A 22993-nucleotide genomic window follows, 5' to 3' on the forward strand; every position below is an offset into this window, starting at 1 on the left:
GCGTAGCTAGAAGATTTATGCATAGAATACGCGTGAAGATCGTACCGACAACTCTTCCTCCTTCTAATTCGAGCAACTTGTATCGAATAAATCTCAAGTATACGATTTCCATAAAAGGTTTAATTTCTCCTTAAATTACAGTTTTATACAGGGAAATATCCATTGTTCTTGGAAAAAGGAAGTTAAACGGAATTATGCGCTCAACAATTAACTTGCGATTCGAATCAACGTTTTCGCATCTCTTCTGGAAAAAGTCTCGAGATATTTTCTAATCGATAGCAGTTTATAAAAATCTCACTCGAGCATTCATTACGTAGAAGCAGCGGCGGCAAACGCTCAGCAAATGAGCTCCTCGAAAACTCTTCTCGCTCGTATTCTGGATCGCATCTTCTGGAAACACTTGACCTGACGACAGATGTTCGGCAGTTACTCCGACTGTTTTTTCGACTCGACTGTGAAGATAAATCGAGTAGATAGGAATAACTTGCAGCGGAGAATGTTTATTCATAACTACGATCAAAGGTCCTGCGCTAGTCCAAACAAGTAAAAAAAATACATGTCTAAATCCTCATCGTGATTAATTCGCACGTGGAGAGACGAGCTTGATGACACGGTCGCTATATCTGTCGCGCGCGAGGGATCGTGAAATTGAACGTTTAGAAATTTTTTTTCGTCACGTTACATACGAGACGAGTGTGGCCAAGTCGAAGCCGCGTCACGGCAGGCTGGCTTCGCCTGAATTTTTCACGCAACCGAGCACGTGGCGATAGGCGTACGAGTTTGCTTACGAGGCCGCGCCATTAAGACTATGGTAGCTACTTCCGGTAGTCACGAACGGGGTGTTCACGCACCTTGCTTCCGTAAAGTTCTACTTTCGTATCGCGAGATACGATCCCTTCGCGAACGCGAACGCTCGAGGACTCGCGTGGAAAATAGCGGATCTCGTTCCGCTCAACGTACGCGATTGTTGCCAAAGACGAGAGACATAGAATACACAAATATACGATGTAATGCATAGAATACTTGACGATACAGAATACACGACATTTACCGTTACATGATGTCATGTCGTGGACATTGTTGTGTCGGAGGAAAACTCGATCCAGGAAAGCCAGATTCTCGAGTATTGTGTCGTCGATGAAGGCTTCCGTTCCCGAATCCACACGCTTCCGTCCGCGATTTCCGCCAGACGGAAGTTGCGGACGATACCTGACGAAATTATCTTTCCGGAGAACCGGTCATCGAAAATAGAAAAAGTATCATTGCATGGGAAAAAAGTCATCGAAAAATAAAGGATGATATTTATATCCCTAGAACCTATCAGCAACATTTAAAAAATCAACTCTATCTAAATGGAGTTTGAAACCTTAGCTCGAGCTCGGAACCTTCTGATATTTATATCTATTTATACGGAAATCCTGTCGAGATAAGACGCGATAATCACACTAATGCAAAGACAGTTTCCGACGCGCTTGTCACATATGTTTCAGCGATAAATTATTAATTTATAAATGTTATTCTTTGGGCATTTAAAAAGGATGAATAAACGCTTCTGAAAAAGGACTGTTTGAAGGCACTGTCCTGAGAATGGCCGCCGAACCCTTAAAATAGACGGAGAATTCCTCGATTAAACGGTCCGACCAGCTGACCGGGAATACTACGCGGAACCGCAAACCGGTTCGCGAAACGCTTGTGGGAACAAAGACGGGTTTCGTCCGCGGCTCTCTCTGACGTCACACGCGAAGCGGAAAGTGGGTGGATGGGTGTGTGAGATTGCCGAGTCAGTGAGGACGGTCAGTGATCGCCTCTCAGTGGGTTTAAATCTTCTTCTACGAGATGTAGACGACTCGCGAGAGACATGCGAAGACCGCAAGAAATTTCATTTCAAACGCATGATTAGCGAAATCCCAGAGGAGACATTCGAGATTAAGAGTGATTGCTTTAATAAAATTCCACTAGCTTTCTACAAATTAAATAGATACAACTCTTGATTGTTAAATTATTTATGAGAATTGTTGTCCGTAAATAATTTAATTTAAAAAAATTCAATTGTTGCATTTTAGAGACAATATAAATTAAATGATGTTTCAACTAATATTTTCTTATTAAGTCTTAAATACAATAGATCGGTGAGAACTGATTTTTTTTTAATTTAATTATAGATTATAAAATATATTAATAATTAAATTTGCAAACTCAATGAAAGCGTCAAAGTGAAATTTACAGGACTTTTAACATTGAGTCACAATTGATACAGGTAGCGTATTATTGTTGACACAGCATTATGCAATATATTGCAATAATTTCGTCACAACCAGCAACTTAATGCGTCACTGATCGCTTTCAATAACTCAGATCGATCGTGAGAGGAGGAAAAAGATCTTTTTCCTCAAACGAATAAATTAATTTTGGTCCAGTCATGACCGGTTCGGTTATTGCTTTCCAAAATTGTTTTCAGACGAAATTCTCTGAAATTAACCATTTTTTTTTTTGTATTTTATCGGCGATTAATATATCTGGTTTACGAACAAAGTAGAAAAATACCAAATTGAATAAAAACGAATGATAAAAAAATTGATTACAAACGATGCGGAAAGAGGAAGAAGTGCAATATTTCAGTTGCGGTGGTTTAGAGGGAAAAAAAAGAGTTACGATGAGGATGAGAAAGTAAAGAGGCTGAGAATCTCTGCAACCGAGAAGCGAATGATTCACCAAGCCGCAAAAAGATGGAAAAAAGAGGAGAAGCAGAGGAAGAAGAGCAAAGAGTGCTATCCCAGAAGCATCACGACGAGTTACTTTCTTCGTTTCGCTTATTCCGCGACGATAATCGCGACAAGAAACATACAAAGTGCTCAATCTTGTATTGGGAATACTCCTCTTTTTCTCTTTTCTTTCGATGCGTCAAACTCTCATATTTCGTGATACATGAAAAATGAAATACTTGTACATTTTTAAATATTGCTATCAGCTGAAGCGAGTTTTGCATGCAAGACAATACGAAATAATTTCAAAAGACGGCAGCGTCAGCTGTTCGCTCCAATTCGCTGCAATTTGAAAAAAAAAAGAAAGAAAGACAAGTAAAAAATTTTCTCGAGTTCAAATGTGGTTACAGAACATTACGTAACATTACATTATTTATTTATTTAATTAAAATATTATTTAATAAAACAAAAAACTGCTTTATTCGGAACTGTAACAATTCTCGCAAACTCGTCTTTTTTAAAATTATTAAAGATATATTATAAAATAGTTTTAAAATAGAATTTAATTAATTATTTTTGTAAAGAAAAATTTTATTATAATTGATATAGAAACATTATTTCATTTTATCGCCTCTAACATAAAGTATCTTAACAACATACTCCTTTCACAAATCTTTAACGGTTCAAAGCCCTCCCACAAAGGGTTCGCATTGCGTTGGTCTCTTGAAACCTCCCGGTGGGGAAAAATCATTAACGCGTAAAATTCATCGCGCAAGGAAAAGCCTACACGCCTAGCCTTTAACCTCGATTTCAATCGGCAACAACCGGTGCTTTGTCTTCCAGTAAAGAACTGGATGCTACAAATCTTCTCGGCTAATCGAAAATAGCCCTTAAAGAACTCGGTCATCAGATAATAGTGGAATGTAGATCAATGAGAACATAAATTCAAATAAAAAACATTTCGTAGAATCATATTGCGTAGAAAAATATCACGCAAGTCTCTCAAAAGTTATCATATATATTAATATTATATATAGTATATTATCATATATTAATATTGGACTGTTAATTATGCGCATCGTTTCGCTTAATATTTTTTTTAACAGACTTTCAATTTTTCGTTGTGGCTTGTTTAATCTTACCTGAGAGATTAGAATCTCGCGCACGCATAGAATGAAGATAATGATCGGAAACATTGGAAGACGTTGCTTTCGTTATCGGTCATCATTTCACATGAAATTCATCGTGATAAGACGATGTGGAAAATAGAGAGACGGCGGAATGGATATCGAGGACAAAAGTCGCACGAGCGAAGGAGTTGAGGGGGACTTTCCAGTTACTTTGCGAGAACATTGTCATCGACACAATGCCACAACTCGCGGAAGAGAGGATAACCGAAGGAAGGATATCCGATAAGAATACCGCGAGGCAGAAAGAAGGCCAATGAGAAATATCCTCTTGTTCCCGACTCCCTCGCAAAATCCAACGGATCAACCATTGAAGGAAAAGTCGGTCAGCGATACATAGACTAGGCCGCAAGCTCCTTGCGGAATGAGCTTTTACCAAATGGCAATGGAAATGAGCGCGATAATACGACTCTGAAATCGGGACAATCGGAAGGAAATGACGCCCCTTTTGTGCGGCCAGTGCTTTTCAATCCATTTCTGCCGCATTACACCAGCCTTGTGCATCGATCGCAGATTATGGATTTATGATTATCTCTCTGAAAGTTAGCGATATTTGTGGTGTCAATAATTTTTTGCATCGGAAAATATTTCATTCTTTCGATCAAGATAAATTTTTCCTATCACATGAGACTTGTAATTATTTTTTATAGAAATCCCGAAATTTATCGATACAAGATTAATTTAATCTAAACAACAAGTATTGAGGAAAAACGACGGAAAAAATTCTATTAAAAACTACTCGTCGCTCTACAAGTATCTTTTTACATAATATTGGAAAATTGATAGTTTGCCTTTTTCTCGAAATATAACGAAAAGTTAAGGATAGTAGATGCGTCGTCAACAATTATCGGACTTGAGGTGCGATAAACCGCCGATGGACCGCAAGAAATAAAAGCCAAAATTGTTTCTCGCTCGTTGTATCGTCGTTCCAAAGTTTAGACATTCGTTCCTCGATGATGAGGGTTCGTCGCTCCAGTCTATCCGCAATATTCATCGGAGCGATCGATGGATTCAATTTTACAACATCGATTTGAATGCAGATCACTTTGGCAAGAGTTTGCGCGATATACAGGGTGATCCATTATATCAGTACGTTAGTTAATATTCGACGCAGGTCAATATTCTATCAATTAAATTCTAAAAATTGAAGTTTATAAATGGACAAAAAATATGTGCAACTAGCACGATACATTTTCTAATTTATCAGCGTCGAAAAAGATCTTCCCGAATGTCATTGGCCGACAAAATCGGATGAGACTCGGAGCATCATTCGTGATCGATCGATCGGTAATCGCATGGTCAGTCGTGCGATGACCGGAAAACGTCAGAGACAATGAGGAAGAGACGAAGGTGTGGCTCACCTAGACCCATCTTACGCTTGAGCTTCTTGAGCACTTTCATCTTGCTGCGCAAAGGTGCCAGGATGTTGTTGTCGCCGCTGTTGTTGTGCTGCGGCGACGCGTTCGCTGGTGCGTGCTTGCCGTGATGGTGATGATGATGGTGATGATGGTGGTGCTGATGATGATGGTGGTGATACGGCTCGTTGCTGGGTTGCTGCTGCTGTTGCACGCTCGCGCCGGAACTGCCGACGTGGCTGCAGCAGAGACAGGGGTGGCTGCTTTTGCTGCCCTTGATCACGCACTCTCCGGACACCCCCATAAATGTGGTCGTGCTGCTCCCGAAAGAGTCAGACGCGAAAATCCGCGGCGAGGTGTACAGAGAGACGGAGAGACGGAAAGAGAAAGAGAGAGATACGCGGGAGGACGATGGAGTTTAAAGTACGACGGACGTGACTCACTGACGATCGCACTTTCGGACACTGATCCAAGCGAAGACGAAATTATTCCTTCCGTTTCCTTCACACCACTGTGCTCGATTATCGTGAAAAGCTACGTGAGGTTTCAGAGCACAAGGAGCTTCCGAGAGGAAGCGAAGCGTGGGAAATTAAACGTGACTCGATGTTCCCTTCTCGATTCCCGACTCGTTTTATTCGGCGAGATAACGTCTGACGGTTGTCCAGGTCACCATGTATCAACCTTAAATCCGACAAGTCAGAGGAGAGACCGCGTGTCACGGCGACGAGAGGCGCGTGAATCGCGAATCGCCTGCGTCTCCCGTCGAGCGCCCTGGGACGACTGACTGTTTTCTGTCGCGGAGCGCGAGAGTATTGCCGCAACGCGCGCGAGCCGGCGTCCAATGATACCGCGCCGATCCCCACCGGTTTCAAGGTGGTGGAAACACATGGAGGGGTGACTGGCACCTGGTGGACAGCTGCCCCTTACCTGGCCGCGATGCACCCGGCCACCCCGACGCGCGAGACTAACACGGGATACATCGCCGCCTGGGGTTAGATATATACAAAGTTATCGTCGATTGGATGAGGGAAACTTGAACTTCTCCCCGTTAATTTCTCGACCTTCAGGATCGGTTCGCACGATTCTCCTCCTCGTAATTTTACCCAATTCTGTTCCATCAGTCGAAGTTAATAAGCCAAAGATCCAGCCAATTGTCTGGCAATCGTCGTCGTCTAATCAGAAACTTGAAATGTTGAAGCTATACATTAACTCTATTAATGTTTTAGAATTATTTTTATTTATCTTAGAATATCCTTTAGAAAAATATTTACTTTTTATATAAATCATCTTTAGATATTTATTTATAAAAATAATTATAATAGTAGGAAAAGTCAATGAGGCTCATTATAATCATCACGGCTGCCATTTGGCCTCCGGTTCGCGACTCGGAGCATATCCATAGAAAGATCGTATTTCCATGAGACTCGAGATGTGTCTCTCATCCCATGACGGTACAGACCAAGATCGTACAGCAAACTACAAATTATATAACAACAAAAAGAGGAAAATGATATTCGTGGCGAAAGAATTTTATACAGGTACCCATATATCTTTAATCCGCTTCAAACTTTAAATACGTTCAAAATTATGCCTGACGTTTCGTTTCATTTTCATGCGGGCTCTTTCAGAGGTGACAGAAGTGATTTATATTAATACAACATTGAAGAAAATATTTTTTAACAGCGACCAAATTAATGATGTTATAGGGAAGAAGAGAAGATCCTTAGAGAGATGCATCACTACTACTAGTATTTCCTCCTGGAGGACGAAATTCAATTCGCGCGAAGGAGACACCGAATCGACTTACGCGAAAAGAAACATCGTTATGGCCAGAGAGAATTGGATCTGTGACGAGGTGAAATCGAAGTCTCGCCGATCGATACAAGAATGGACGGATACTCGCGAGAATTCCGATAGTTTTTATTTCCTGCGTCCCTGATGAGTACGCACGACAAGAACATTAATGCCACAACGTGAAATTGATTTAAATTGTTGCACCTGATAAGAAGAAAGAACCGGGGAAGGAATAATTATGATGCTGCTAAATATAAATAGGAAAAGCGTAACCCTTTGTATCGATGGCCTCGTTCATATTTCTCGCCCCATTTCGCTTTGTGCCGTTAAATGACTCGTATTCTGCGCGACCCCATCATCGGTAACTCGAATTTCGCATGGAACCAACAGGTTGCGATATCAACGCAAGGTGCACTCGATATATTATGCACCCTTGCAAGGTACGAGCGCAGTAGCCGTTATAACAGATCTCGAGTAAGAACTACTGCCACTTTTTGTTTTCCTTACGTCGTTACTTCCTGGAAAAAAATATCATAATCCGACTAATTTTACGCTTGCTCGTAAAGTAATCGTGTAAAAATATTGAGCGAAAGAAAAGAGAGAAGGAAAATTACCTACGTGGAATAATAGTCTCGACAGTAACGCGCAATAATGTCGCTCTATCAACATCGCTCATTGTTTTAGCGGATAACGAGGAGAAACGTCGAACGCCACGGGACGTAAAGTGCAAATCCATGGTCTCGATACTTTGTGCCGGACGTAAAATACGTGCTCGGCGCGTATCTAGCGTCTAGAGTAAATAGGCGGGCACGCAAGAGTCAAATCAAATAGACCTACGGCACCTACGCGAGTACGATTACCTCGACGAAAAGAGGTTTGTCACGCCGCGCGGTTTCCACGCACCGCGCGTGTGCGTGTCATGCAGACATTTTATTCAGTCGTGCATCCGCATGGTATTATATTCGCGCGGGAGTAGGAAAAGGAAAAGGAGAGAAAGAGAGAGAGAGAGAGACTCAGATTCTCTCTCTTTCTCTTTCGTAAGATGGGAAATATGCCCACGGCACCGTGGCTGCGGCTTCCTTTCGCACATCCTTTTCGTCGACACCGGCGTACCTATTGCGATTACACGCGTAGTAACGGGCGCTGTTTGTTCGCCTCGGATTCATTCATCAAACTGGAATGATCGATAATAGACTTAAAGCCAGGAGTACAAAGCATTACGAAAACTCTCGTTTTGTATGGAGAAATAATTTTACTTAAATAATACAATGGAAATAAGGCAATATATTTAAATATATTACATTTTATATATATTAAATAATATATATTAATAAATAAAATATAAATAAAATTTAATATATTAATAGATTAAATAATATATATTAATAAATATTAATCAATAATATATATTAATAAATATTAATAAATAATATTTATTAATAAATATTAATAAATAATATATATTAATAAATATATTAATAAATAAATATTTAAATATTTGTTACACTTTAAATATGACAAAAATAAAATTAATGTATATAAATATATATTATAATAAACATATTTCAATGAAAATAAGATAACGTATTTAAATTTGTCGTTAATTAATACGTTTAATTAATACGTGCAATGACCTGTAGTGATAGATGCGAAATGCTTTATATTTACACGAATCTCTCATTCGGTTAAGCGACGAACGGCTTAACCGCCTAATTATAACGCAGTAGGAGAAAATAATTACGAGACGCCCGAAAGAACTTCTTACGACGCTCCTTCAATTAATTCCCCGCTCGTACCTCATTATATCTTCGCTATACGTGGGCACGCACATGTGAAAACCGCACATTGTTCTTTGCACGTGAACGACCAGTACACGCGCACGCACTCGGCCCGCGTATGCGGTTATTTATATGCACGCGTGCGCGCACGCGTGCATTTGCACGTCGCTGTAGGATGATGATAATGCACCTCGTTGACCGCGCACGCGTAGATGCGTGAATTTCAGGACGCGAAAAGGAGTTTCGCTGAAAGCAATATTCAAAAAAGAGAAGAAAACAGAATAGTTTAAGGGTCTTATCTTATCTTTTGTATCAACTTTTTATATCAACGAGTCAACATATCTATCGTCGATATAATAAATATTGTGCTTGATATAAATAAATATGTCCACAATATTATAGAGTTAAGCAATATTTAAAAAAGAGAGGAAAACAGGACAGTTTAAGAATCTTATCTTTTGTATCACTTTTTATATCAACGAGTCAACATATCTATTATCGATATAATAAGTATTGTGCTTGATATAAATAAATATGTCCACAATATTATAGAGTTAAGCAATATTTAAAAAAGGGAAGAAAACAGGATAGTTTAAGAATCTTATTCTTCTTTATCTTTTGTATCACTTTTTATATCGACGAGTCAATATATCTATCGTCGACATAATAAGTATTGCGCTTGATATAAATAAAAATATGTGCACAATATTATATTAAAGTTAAATAATGGGAGAGTATAATTTTGCATCTCTATACATTTGATTTAACGTGTCTCATGAAATGAAATAATATCTTTTGCGTTACGAATTTTTTGACCGAGTATTGATGTAACTCGCGTTTACCCTCTACGATTTCGCGGGTAAAAAATGTAAAGCCTCGCAAATCCGGCCACAGGCCTCGAGGAAACGGAGACACGCCTCGGTAGCTCACTCGCCACGTTCACGGAACTTAAAATCCGACCGGCGATACGTTTTGGAGAACGCTCGAAGAAATACGTACCATATAATTTCCTCAAAGCTACTTTGTTTCTGCAAAGGTACCTTGAATTTAGAATAAAAGATAAATTCACAATATCCGCGAAATTTTTCCCCATACTTTATACGAACATGAAAATTCCTCTTGCGAAAGAAAAATGTCAGTTTTGCCTTTCTTTTTCTCACTTTAATTTTCCGATGGCATTTTTCAAAAAACAATCAAACGACAGCCACCTCGCTGCGAGGGGGCCGAGTGTCCTTCTGCATTCGTTCCTTTCCGAATAAGGGGTTGCTCGGTCCAGCATCTGTCTGCCTCCTCGTCTCGACATTTGCACCGCGTGCCCCTCGCAAGCACCGCCGAAATCGCTCGTACCGCGGCGCAGATGCGTTTCCTTATAGGGATTCCCAGCGGCGAGGATGTCAGCGGCGCGGCGACCCGTATGTATATAATGTGAAATAGCGGAAGCAAGGCGGATGGCAGGAAGTCGGAGAGACTGGCGCGTGCGCGCGTCGCTCTCCCTCGCCCTCGTGAAAATATAGGAGGCGGGGGCGATTGCAGAAGTGTATTGTCGGCTCGGATTACTATATATATATGTATATATGTGTATACGGCACCCCCGAAGAAGGGACGATCCACCAACGGTTGCTAACCTCCCCGCAGCTGATCCCGCGACCGCAATGTTTCGATCGACGAATCTCAGATTTCTAACGCGAATGCATCCCTCGCGACGGTCCACTTGATTGCGGTAAATTCTCTCACTGTTGTATATCGTTATTTGAAGTTGCCTCGACATGAGACATTAATGAAAGAATGGCAGTTGTGGCGAATTTTGGGAACCAATATATCGAATATTATGCGGATGAATTTGACGTAACAAGATTCTGAGGCTCGCAATTTCTTTCAGCTTGGTGCGAGCGTGGTGTCAAATAATGGAACAGGACGACCGGCAAGAAGGCCTGGAGTCTCCGTTGCTTTGAGCGAGGAAGCGGAGATACGCTTGGCAACTCTAGGCGGAATTGACTCTCGCATCGAACTCACAACGCGTTTAAAAAACAGCCCGTTCGAATACGATAAATTTGGGGTATTACGCACAATTTTTTCGGTTCCATTCATAATTCATGCGTGTCCCTACGAAAGAAACGAAGAAGCCATGAGCCAGCTTTCATTTAAGCTTTAAAATAATGAAAGAAGGTAGATGTGATTTTCTCGTTTTTTAGGGAATAAGATACTAATTTTAGAAATTGATATTACAATTCATGAAACGAGAGAAGTAATTATTGCACGATGTTGAAATTAAATATGCGGTAAAAGAGAAATTATGTATGTTAAATATATATATTTTGAAGCGACTCTTTTTTTTCTCTTCGTTTTTATAACGCGTACATACACGACAATATTACAGATATTGAAGCACAATATATGCTTTGACACGCTGTGCTTTTAGAAGCACGGCACTGAGGACATGGGTCTCTAAACCAAGTTGACCCCATTCATGACCACAATCATTCTATTATCGCTCAATTTGTCGGTGTAGTGCACGTGTACGTGATATTATAAAGAAAGTACGTCGCTTCATATCATTGAGAATGTTGCTAGAAAAGTCAGAATAATCGCCTTGTAAAGTAACTTGTATATATCTTATTTACATCATTAATTCTTTCGATTTATTTGAGAGAGAAGACTAATATAATTACATCAAAATAATTATCTCAATTAAAATCAGTTTGTATTGAAGATAAATCTTAATTTAATACTGAATTTGTTTACTCTTTTAACAAAATGATATCGATATTAATTTTAATCGTTTCATGTAGCAGCTTAAGAAATACTGATTTTTGCCAAAAAAAAAGACTTAGATATCTCTGCAAAATGCGATCAACTCTAGAAAGTTTTATTTTATTCGCGGTACACACAATTAAACACATGTGCCGGCAGCTGCATACGGGCGTTATCCTTTCTGTGTGTCGCGTAATGATCCTTCAGCTGTCACCATATCATTCGAGACGACGAAATGCCCGGTCTCTCGTTGCCGCGGACAATACCTAAGTGCACCTGTCCGCCGATGCCAGGAAACTTCCGATGCTATGTAATACTAGCGTCACGATACGCGAGGAAAGAGGCCTTTCTCTCCTTCATACGGGTCGCGACTTTATCAGCTGATAAAATTCGCAATTAACTTTGATAAAGTAGCGCGTCGTGAAATAAGGGCAATTATATCGTGGGGTTGATAAGGTCGGCATCATCTCGAGATTGAAGATTTAAAAATATATATAGCGTACTCGTAAGCATATTATAAATTAGGCGGTGCTAAATAAATGCGCAGAGATAAAATAGTGATGCAAGAAACAAGAAGACTGTACGAAAAGTGTAAGAAGGGCGGTTTGTCGAGCGAGTTTAAAAGGCGTTCGCAAATGGGAGTAAGTAAGCTGCGCGAGAGATACGGACGACTGTTAAGGGACAATCACGGCGTAATCGGCTTTTTGGTAGCGACAAAGGAGATCATTATCTCGTTGCTCAAATAGACCGCTTATCGCCTGCTATGCAAACCAAAGGATAGGCTGTGCCAAAAGTATTCTGCAGACGCGATGATGTTTCTCGATCTGTCTCGTCGCCTACTTGTCGGTATTTTAATCATGTACTTCTGTCTTTTGTTAGTTTAAAGTCAAAAAGTTGGATCGGACAAAGTATGCTGCTCTTTAGAAGATGACTCTTTATACAGGGTGTTTCCTAATAAGTGCGAAAAATTTTAGGAGATAATTCTTTGTCGAAAATTAAAGGGGCTTTTTCATATAAACATAAATTCCTGCAGCCCTCCTTGTGGAGTTACACTACTCCAAAAATGGGAGTAAAAATTAGGTTTTTATTTTTTTCTCAAACTTGGAACAAGTTAAAGAAATGAAATTAGGTGGATATTTTCTACTAGTAAAAAGGTTATTTATTAATATTTTTTTCAGCCTCCCGTATTGTTATAAGGGGATGAAACTAGTAACCCTTATTCAATTTTTTATTAGAACTTTTTAATGTTTATATGAAAAACCCCCTTAATTTTCGACAAAGAATCATCTCCTAAAATTTTTCGCACTTATAAAGAGATTTTACATTTCAATAACAACTCTTCTAATAAAAGAATCTTAAATTCTTAACATCATTTACTTTGCAAAAATACTGTAGGTATCGGGGTGCTTGAAGGAAACGGAGGTAGTAATAAAAATTCTGGAAGCTTGAGCTTTGTATCGTTTCTCGCGAATGATTCAGATGACGAAGTCCATGAACCAATTCATTCAGGCCACACGACATCCAGGAAATGTCGTCGAAAAGAGTAACATAGTCGTGCCGTTCGCCAGGAAGTTGGAGCGCAGATCGCGTGATCATCGGTATAACGTCTGCTAACAAAATGTAACATTCCAATAACCGCACGGAAAAGCGAGCACGTGCGTGCCTCGCAATAGTTACGCCACAAGTGAACGGCATATGTAGCTTCGTTGTTGAGCGACTGATCCAATGCACCTGGCTCGCGCGCCGCGAATAACGAAGAAAGTTTAAGTTTCTGTTCTTCGACGCGCCATCGATAAAATTTATCGATCAAGACACGAGCAACATTTTTTTCGAGATTATATATTTAACGTAAGCGAGGAAATCTTTTTGAAAAAGGGAAAAACAATTTGATTTTTCATAGATTTTCGCTCGATATGCCAAGCGAATCTTCCTTAGATTGTTAAGGCGCAGGAAATGGATTAGAATTCCGAGTTCTTTTTCGGAAATAATTTTTTTGTACGATCCCAGAAGGTGTAGTTCATTCACTACGTGCGTCCTGGCGTAGTTACGCAAAGCAGATGTTCGAGATCTTAAAAGATGAAGACGGACTTCCCACCTTGAAAAAATGCCGGGACGAAGAACAGGTGCTTGTAAAAAAATCTCTCGAAGCTCAGAATCGATCTTTGTGCGAGAGAGCCTGATTTTACCTCGCTCTGTTCTATAATTTGTAATTTTAATCGATGATTATTTTGAAATTATAAGACAGTTCTCCGCCTAATTAAAAAACAACAGAATTTTATACAACTCTCGAGATATCAGATGCGCCTTTCTAGCGTCGATTTCCTTTTCTCGCAGCTGGTTGGCTTTTGTCATTGCTATAAAACGACGAAAAAACTCGGCAGTCGCTGGTGGACCAACATGCCCGTTCGATAATGGCTTTCTAAATCGCTTCGTATAGCCGAAAATCTTTTGTATGGACTTCACGTCTACCGAAAATCACAGGGCGTGATGCGAAAGGACAAGATCGGCGTCTTTGCCGAAAACCCAAGGAAGACGAATGCAGATAGTTGCATTCATCGGGTTACTATTCAAAAATGATCTTCAGAAACCTCGGCACGTGCGTGAAAAATTACATCGCTGCGTGAAATAATTTGGAAGCGAAGCAGAATCGAAAGGCAAAATTTCTTTTATTTTTTTCGCGATCCATCATAATTCGTTCAAAATAAAATATTCGAGTTCCCGGAGAATATCGATATCTAGGATTACGAAATATTGAAATTATGCGCACGTGGTGAATGTCGATACGTGAAAAAATATTAAATAGATTTCTCGATATTGGGTTTCGTAAGACACGACGATGCGGAACGCATCCTTTTAAACGGCGGCTTTTCTTGTACCTGCAAAGCTAGCGGAACACATATATTTCGTCGAGGGACGACGCAATATCTGTCCTCGACTTTAAATCACCGAAACAGGTAAAAAGACATCACCTGTAAAGCTACTCCAGCTGGATTTTCGAATTCTTTCTCCATCAAAATAAAACTCTCTAGTGCTATTTTCTTTATTCATACGTAGTTAATGTTTATAATCATTGTGAGTAACTTTTTATTACCGCGCAACAAATTATCATTATCACAAATTAACGTTATTACCGCAAAGTCATTATTACAAAAGAAATTAACATTATTACAGTTATTATATCTTATTCCCCCGTGCTCACTGACCATACAATATGTATAAGCTTTCACACATAAACTTTCTAATTAAAGTGCTCTTTTCTCGGTTCCGCGCCGCGCATTTTCTCAAACGTCCATTGCTTCCTCAATTATGAATAAACTCTTACCCGCAATGGATCGCGTTTCTACCATTCTTTAATCCCTCTCGGCTATTTTGCGTGGCGCGGGAGAACTTTCTTGCGAGCGTGCTCCTTCGGCGCGGCTCGACAAAGGCCTACGCGAAAAAGGATGCGTGGCAGGTGCGTACGCGTGCCCGTCGTCCAATAGTACTTGGCCGTCGAACCTCGGGCGTGTGCGTCGCGTACATATGTACATCTTACGAGCAGCACGCACATGAGACGACGACGACGAGGACGAGGACGAGAAGGTGGGAAGGGCGGGAGGACCGCGATGACTGCGATGCACCTTGCATCGGCCTCGATTCCATTGACAGAATTCCCCCGCATGAGTTTCCTTGTACGTAACAAAAAGGAAAAAACAAGGAGATTCCTTCGCGAATTAATTGCATGCTCGATGCTGATCATCGCGGAGATAAGCGACGTGACATCCTCCAGGCGAATTCCCTTTCTTCGTGCAAAATGCAGAGCCTGCCTTTTTGCAAGCTTCGATGTCTTTCGGGGAAACATCTGTTTAACGCGTATTCAGATTAGCGCATTTAGCTTGTTTATGAAAAAAGATTAGATGAATTTCAAAACATTTTAATTATACATGTTTCAAATTATCGAAGAAATGTTTTACGGATAATAGAATCATTTATTTATATGGATAATTTCATCATGTTTATACAGAAAAAAAATAAGTGTCAAAACTTATATATACTTAAACTAAAGCGTTCGTTGTTTCGTATATACGCAACAATTTATAATCTTCTTAGAAGAATTTAATAATTTTAAATTTCAACAATATTATAGTCTTATTTTAATATTGTAATTGTCACCTCAAGAATATATAATTATTTAATTCTACTTTAAGAAAATTATAATCTTTGATTTAAAAATGTAATTTTCTATCTAACATTGTTTCTTTTCCATTCAAGAAAATTAAATCTTAAATCATAAGAATATATTTTTCTTAATTGAACTATATAAAATGGCTTCATTCAAATAAACAATTATTCAAGCGATTATATTTTTCTTTAATTAACGCAATATAATCTCATTTCAAGATTTCCATGATTAAAACTAAATATATTTTCAAAACAATGTCCTTTTTTTCTGTGTATTCATGGATTACAACTATCCTCTGGTGATATCTTATAACGAGATACTCGTCGCTTTCTTTTTCCCTGCGATTCGAGAATTCGTGCCGAAAACAAGCAATCGTCCATACCTTAATGGGAATTGAGTCCGGGGAAGAATCCGACAGGTGAGAAAGAACGCGATTAACGCTGAAACGGGAACGTTTATGCTATCCAGTTATCGTCCATCTGATATAGGTAGCGATCTCGTTGCAAGCTCTGTTTACAAGCTGCTGAGTAGCAAGCAGGCGTTTGATTGCATCGTATAATGATGGAATTTATACAAGCAAAAAGGCGATCTCGTCTTATGCGAGTTTAAATTTAAAGAGAGCAAAGTTATCTAAACTTTTTTACAAGAATTGACAACGAACGAATTAATATTTAATTTTAAGGATTTTATTTAATTAAAGGATTGCAATTCTAGAGCGTATTTTTATTTTCTTATCGCAATAAAATGGCTGGAGAATTTTTGCTCCTGTTCGTTTTAAAGAACAACGTTTGTTCTTGCATTATTACCGGCTTGCAACTGGCAACTTACAAGACTAATTACTTATTATTGTTAGGACATATATTTCGCTTATTCACTTTCGTTCTTGCAGCTGTTTCCATTGTGCAGATCGATCGATAAAAATTCAAAATTTATATGACAGTAGTCCTCTGATCAGGAGAATTAAGAGTCTGTTTTTTATGTCTGATCATCGTAAAATCCATCCGCGCATATATGAAAAAATGGCTGACGAAATGATTAATTATTTTTGTTGCTAAATCTAGATGTAATATAGGTGTATTAGGTCCAAGTTTTAGTAAAATTTTAAAGTAATATAAAATCGAATAGAAAAGATGTGGCTATTTAATTAAAGACAAAGTTTTAATCTGTCAATAACCCAAAATTAAATTGTCGTTAAATTGAAAACGCATAGGAATTCTGATCCATTGACTTAGTGTGTATATCGCGAGAAAAGAAAATGCATCGAGAAAATTGTGGAAGAGTCGGCACGTGCTACGCGTCCGTTCGTGCAAAGTTTACCAAGCGATCGTTTAAATAAAGTTCATTACCTCAGGATCGTCACCCGCACAAAGAACGCGGTTGAGTCACCTCGAGTGTTTTGTCCATCTCTCCTCGAATCTCCTTCATTCCATAGAAAAGAACATCTCTCATTGCGTATTCACGAAGCAATCGTCGCGTCGAGCGGGGTCGTAGAGACGTTAAATCCCGGCGAAGCGACACGCGCGCGTAGGAACTTTAACGCGACCTAGAAGCTCTTGTCTCGCGAAAAAAGAAAAAAATTGGATTTATTCCGATTTTAAAATTCTCTTTAAATGAAGTGTAACGAGAATAAATATTAAATTGCAGATGTTGATAGAAAAAAATCGCAGAAAAAACATCTGTACGAGTGTCTTTTCGCTCCGCGATTCTTTAATACTCTTGAAAAACGTAATCAAAAGTATTAAGCGGCATCCGTGGAAAGTCAACGCAGTGGGTTGAAAATCAAAAGCTCAGCTGGTTTTATTGGATTGCAGGGATATAACCGGGAATGAAAAGGGAACGCACGCTGCATAGCGCGTGTATCACCTTTGGTTTATTCAAATATATTCGTACTCCCCTTTCCTCCCTCCAACATTCCGATATAGTTCATCAAACGGGGAACCATCCTGGCGCCAGATGTTCCCTGCCTTTTAACCCTCCGTTCGGGTCTCTTGTCTGTTATGCGTAGAAATTTTCATTATTCGCATGTCTGTCAAGAAATTAATAATTTCCTTAACGGGACACATTGCTGTACAAAAATTATGTTAGATAATTAAAGCATCATTTTGATAACAAAATTCATTGTGAAAACATAGCGCGTGCTTTTTTTATAAAATAAATGTGTCATCACCGTTAACTATTTAATTTTCTAAATAATAAATCAATTATAAATTTTCTAAATAATAAATAAATAAAAAATAAATTTTGCAAAATAAATTTTACAAAATTATATGCAAAAAATTTGTAAATTGATTTATAATTGAACATATATTTGTTATTAAAATTTAAATAGAGACAATACGACTATATTTATTCAAATTATAGCAAAACATTTATTTTTAATTTATAAATTTTAAATCTTTTGCATGACTTTTGCATGATAGAAAAGAATGTTATATTATTATTCCAAGAGATAAACAATCCATTGCGCGCTGCGAACGTCGTGAAATGCAAAATCGATAAAAGAAAACCGCGTGTCGGAGCAATTGAAAATGAAAAGCGGGATTCGGCATATGTTTACCAGGTGTCAATTGTAGGCAGTAGGATGCGCGAACAGAATCGACAGAGAGAGATGGCCCCAGATGCCTAAATTGTCCGCCGAAGGTGCTTTCAATAGATTCCGATGCGCGTTCATTGCACGCTGGTCATGCAAAAGCGACACAGCTGTGCGCAAGAAGACGAATTGGCAAAAGGTAAAGCGATTCTACGATGTAGCGACGAATAAAACTCGACAAGAAAAAACTTGTAAAATTATTTCAAGAGAAATACAAACTCATCGAGTTCTCGGTATCTAAACTTGAACGTAATTGTTTTGACTTTTCATCGTTGCAGGAAAAAAACAAAGCGCATCAGGTTCCGGATCGTTAGGCATACGATAGAGCATTATAATTGAGGAACTCGAGAGTCCCTCGAGGAAGCGTCTTCAATACGAAGGCCAGCCACTGGCTGATGTTTGCGTACGTAATTATGTAGACGATCTTATAAAAGAATGAATAGTCTCGCTGCGCCCATGAACAGAGCATCATTACAATCAGAAAACTGACAGCAGCTTTACAGCTGCTTTAACAGATATAGAATATACGATTAATAAGATATAAAATATATAATTGTAATAATTTACACGTATGCAAAACTCATCTACACAAGCTTTCTAAGCTTCTGAATTTCTTATAACGTTGGACAAAAAGTTTATTTAAATTGTTTATATCAAAACGTGACTTCCAATAATTTTCTTTGTAATGCAATGACTCTATCTATGCGAATTTCAGAAATTTTTTAAATAAATTTTGTAGAAATGTCTGCTCTTCTTTTCTTTTATAAAATTTTATAAAATCTTTCATCGTCTGATAAATTATTGTAGATATAAATACTTTTTTCTTTTCGAATTCTGGAGCTAAAGATTTTCTTTCGATTTTCGTTCGATTTGTCTAGATATCGCATCAATAAAAATTTATTACTCGCCTCTTGCCGGGCAGAACTACTTCTTTATCGCGGTCAGAGAATGTCAGCTGCCTCCTGGGGTACCCTCAGCGAGGAACAAGCCAGACGCCATTGTTCGATCAACAATACTCAGCCGAACCGCTCACAACATATCCTATTCACATCATCCACCCACTTTATATCGCCCCTGTGCGCCTTCTTCCTTCGGCACGACCGGCGGAAAAGTGGAACCGGAACAGAGCTAACGTTAGTCTGCGGAAGAAGCTGTCACTCTTCCGGATCCCCCGGATACTCTGTCCTTTGGGAATATCTCCCCATTTTTTTCTCTAATTTACCGATTTATTCCTCGATGTGTCCAATCATGTTCAATTAAAGAAACGTGTCTCGAATGTGTAAATTTTTCTTAAAAAATATGACACAATATGATGTATGTATTCTATAAATAATATATAATTTCGATATAAAAATTATAAATTTAATATAAGCGCTTAGACAATGATTGAATCGTTAAGATCTTATTGTCCAGTCGTTTACGAGTTTGAATAAATTGATTCATTGTCCGCGGACAGTCAATAGTTGGTTAATAGATAATGATTCTACCTCAAGTATGATTCTTATTGTACCTACGTACACTGTATAATGTGTACTATGTAATTGTCGATATCCGTCGATATCATGCGACTCGCGAAGGAGGCAAAAAAATCCCGCTCTTCATGGATACCTGTCTCGATGGCTCGAGGAATATCGTGATAATCTCGTTAATGAAGCATGCAAGAGATGAAAAAGTCGTTTCTCATAAAGGAGTCAGCGGCACGCGCCACCAGGGTGTCAGCTGGTGAAGAATGCCGATCGTTGCCCATACGCTTTCGATTTTGTTGCAGCAGGTTTTTATCTCGGCGCAGTATCTCCCGTCGAACAACTCGCTACCGACATGACGAAATAGACGATGACCCTTTAATTGCTTGTTTACGGAGAAAGAATTTTTAATTATATTTTTTATATTACAATTATTTCGATCAGGTGAAAGTAAAGAACGTAAACTAGAACAAGTCAAATTTCTCCAAACACTTCCGAAACGATGTAATCGGAAACCTAGGAAAAGGTTCAACGCCCTTCGAGTTTTCGGGGCTCGAGAGCGCTCTCTTTTTCTTTCTCGCAGCATCTCCCTGCGCCATCATCATCTTAAGTGTCTCCTACACCCTGTATTTATCCCCACCATGGTGCCCATGCTGCCACGCGCCACCATGCTCCATTATTTTCTCACCAACATCTCGTCTCTCTCTTCCCTTCTCCCTCAGCCATTGCTGCCGCTACTCTCATCCCTTCTTTCCCTTTTTCGCTCCCGACAGGGGCCTGGCTCTTGAGGTTGAAATTCTCAACATCTGTCGAGCCTTCTACCATCGCCGTTAATACGTTCACTTGGTAACAGCACCGTCCCGACAACCCTCGTCCGCTTCCTGTAATCCCCGAAGTTCTCTCTTCGGATGGGAGTCGAAACAAGAAGCTTCCGAGCTGTCTCGTCTGTACGAGGATCAGCTCGACTTCCCGAAGAGTTATTTAGTTACTGCACGCGCGAATGCTTCTCACGAAGAAACGTGAGTCGACGTTGCGAGCTCAAGTATTAGTAAAAAAGTTTCTCAAAGTTATTCAAAGCTACTCAAAATTATTAAAATTAATCGCGATCAACTCTTTAAATATTAATATAACATATTGATTTACTTCGAAGGTATCAGGATCACATCCATTGCAACTTCAAGAGATCCAACTGGACGATCGTGCTCTTTTTGCCGAGCAACGTACACGAATAAAGTCGCCAATTCTGACGATTTACGTTGCTCGCGTATATGAATGTTGTTTAAACGATCGACGAGTTTATTTTCCGACCAGTTCGGCAGCTCCTCGCGATCAGGAGGAGGCGATTCGAGAACGTCGGTCAAGCCGGACCCGGTAACATCTGCCGGTTCGTCTCGTGGCAGGTGGCGACTTATCCTCTTCTCTCCTCGCGCTCGTTCCATCCTCGTCGGGCGCGATTCCCGTCGCGATCTCTCGTCTTCCTTGCTCCCGATCGTCCCGAGTTTCTTTCAGTACGGGACGAGGAGCCACGCGACAACGGCACGGCAGGCACGTGTCGGAATCGCCACCATGGAGGGGGAAAAATGGCGCACACCGCCTTAAGGGAAGCTGCGTACCCTGTCTGTCATTAAGCGCGACACCAATTCTCATTGCCATCGTCAAATTCTTGTACGAGCTCTTGCTTCCAAGTTTCACTGCGTAAAAAAGAAAAAAAGAACGACAGACAGAACGCGTCGAAGAAGCTGATATAATCTTCTCATGATATGAATTAAAAGATAGCGAGTTGTGAAATATATTTTTTTCTCGTATTCCTAAAGTTCTATTCTTTTTCTTTTTGTCATTCGAGTTATTTTTATCAAGTAAGCTTACGAGAAAAGAGTTGCTGTCTCTTTAAAATTCTGAGAGGAAAAATCGAAATGTTCGTTATCCAGTTTACGAGCGAGAGATATTCTACATATGCATGCTCGCAATATGACAGGTTCGCCAAACAGGTGGTTGGGAAAAAAACATTTCTCTTCGAGTCACTCGGTACACGATCGCGCGGCACTTGAAGAGGAAAAAAGAGAGAGAGACAGAGAGAAACGGAGATGGGGAATACGCAACGTGTCTTTTATAACAAGCCAGCTGGTAATTAATTAAAACGTCAAACAATAATGTTCGCATATGCGATGATCAAATGAGACATTTGAATCGAATAAATTATTAACGTCCGATAAATTATTGCCTTATCGATGTTTTACTTTATAGGTAAAATGTCACGATTCTCGATATAAAATTATAGAAAATATAATTAAAATATTTGACACGCGCGATAGAAGAATCGTGATCGTAGAACAAGATCGAAACATATTAAAGTATTTGTCGCTAGACGTATCCGCGAATTAAGTCAAAGGAAGAAATTATGTCAAGGAACAGTTGCCAAGGGACCGTCGATGCAATTACGACATACAAATAGAAAGCCGGAGGAGGAAAGCGCAGCGTCCAAGAGTTTTTTAAAGTCACCTTAAATTTAGACGAGATCCCGTCGCGTTCTAAATTTAGCTTCGTTCATGTCGATTATTGCTCGCGCAAGTATTTCGGAAATTCATTCATTAATTTCCATCGCTTTCACGGAATTTCCTGAGGAATTCCAAATAATTAAGCTCGCGAGAAAATCCTACAAAAATTCGAAAAATCGTAAAACTCTATTCTTTGTTTAATATCGACAACATTGATAATGCTGCAAAAACACGATACAATGGGTTAAGCTCAGAAGGGAGCCAAAAAGATGCACTGGACAAGCTTAATATGTCTCAAAACAGCGAACCGTGAATTTTCGAAGGGTGAACGTGTACTTGAATGACGAAGGGGTTAATTCCGTGGTCATTAGCACTCGCTTGCTACGTGGACAATTGCAGTTGTTCCCACTGTTTATTCCCGCAACCCCCGATGATTCGATGAATTATGACGTTTCGAATCTGTGCATGCCACGCTTCGCGTCCTCCCTTTGGATGTTCTTCGAAAAAAAACAAATCGCAAAAAAATTGTGGGTTCACGCTTACGTAGATCGAGATGGGGTTCTAAATCTTACTTGAGAGATACAATTTATATACATATGTGCACACTTAGCAAACTTTATATTTAACCGTTACTTATTTTTCAGAAGAAATGTTGAGTTTATTTCTAAAATATTCAAAGAAATTAATATCATGTAGAGAAGAATATTTTTTATCTG

At 39.3% G+C, this 22993-nt stretch overlaps 2 protein-coding genes across 4 annotated transcripts in view; one reads left to right on the forward strand and one right to left on the reverse strand.

Moving 5' to 3' along the window:
• LOC145975765 (uncharacterized) overlaps positions 1–22993 on the forward strand; it is a 78700-nt gene that overhangs the window by 45149 nt on the left and 10558 nt on the right. The gene's annotated exons all lie outside the window — the stretch shown is intronic.
• The window catches only part of Neur (E3 ubiquitin-protein ligase neur), a 50399-nt gene that overhangs the window by 20985 nt on the left and 6421 nt on the right, over positions 1–22993 (reverse strand). Inside the window, exons 1-2 of one of the 3 annotated variants that reach the window (XM_083106447.1) lie at positions 5688–5833; positions 5251–5483 (exon numbers count right to left, since the gene is read on the reverse strand). The exons of 1 other annotated variant lie outside the window; for it this stretch is intronic. In XM_083106447.1, the coding sequence (XP_082962573.1) occupies positions 5251–5290 (40 nt within the window). In that variant the 5' untranslated portion in view covers positions 5291–5483; positions 5688–5833. Of the gene's footprint in view, positions 1–5250; positions 6036–22993 lie in introns of those variants that run through there. One more of the 3 variants, XM_083106442.1, reaches the window with a different exon arrangement.

Source organism: Camponotus vicinus, unplaced genomic scaffold (assembly GCF_025532165.1).
Source record: "Camponotus vicinus isolate PSW18456_S1 unplaced genomic scaffold, iyCamVici1.0 SCAF_8, whole genome shotgun sequence".
Lineage (NCBI taxonomy): Eukaryota > Metazoa > Arthropoda > Insecta > Hymenoptera > Formicidae > Camponotus > Camponotus vicinus.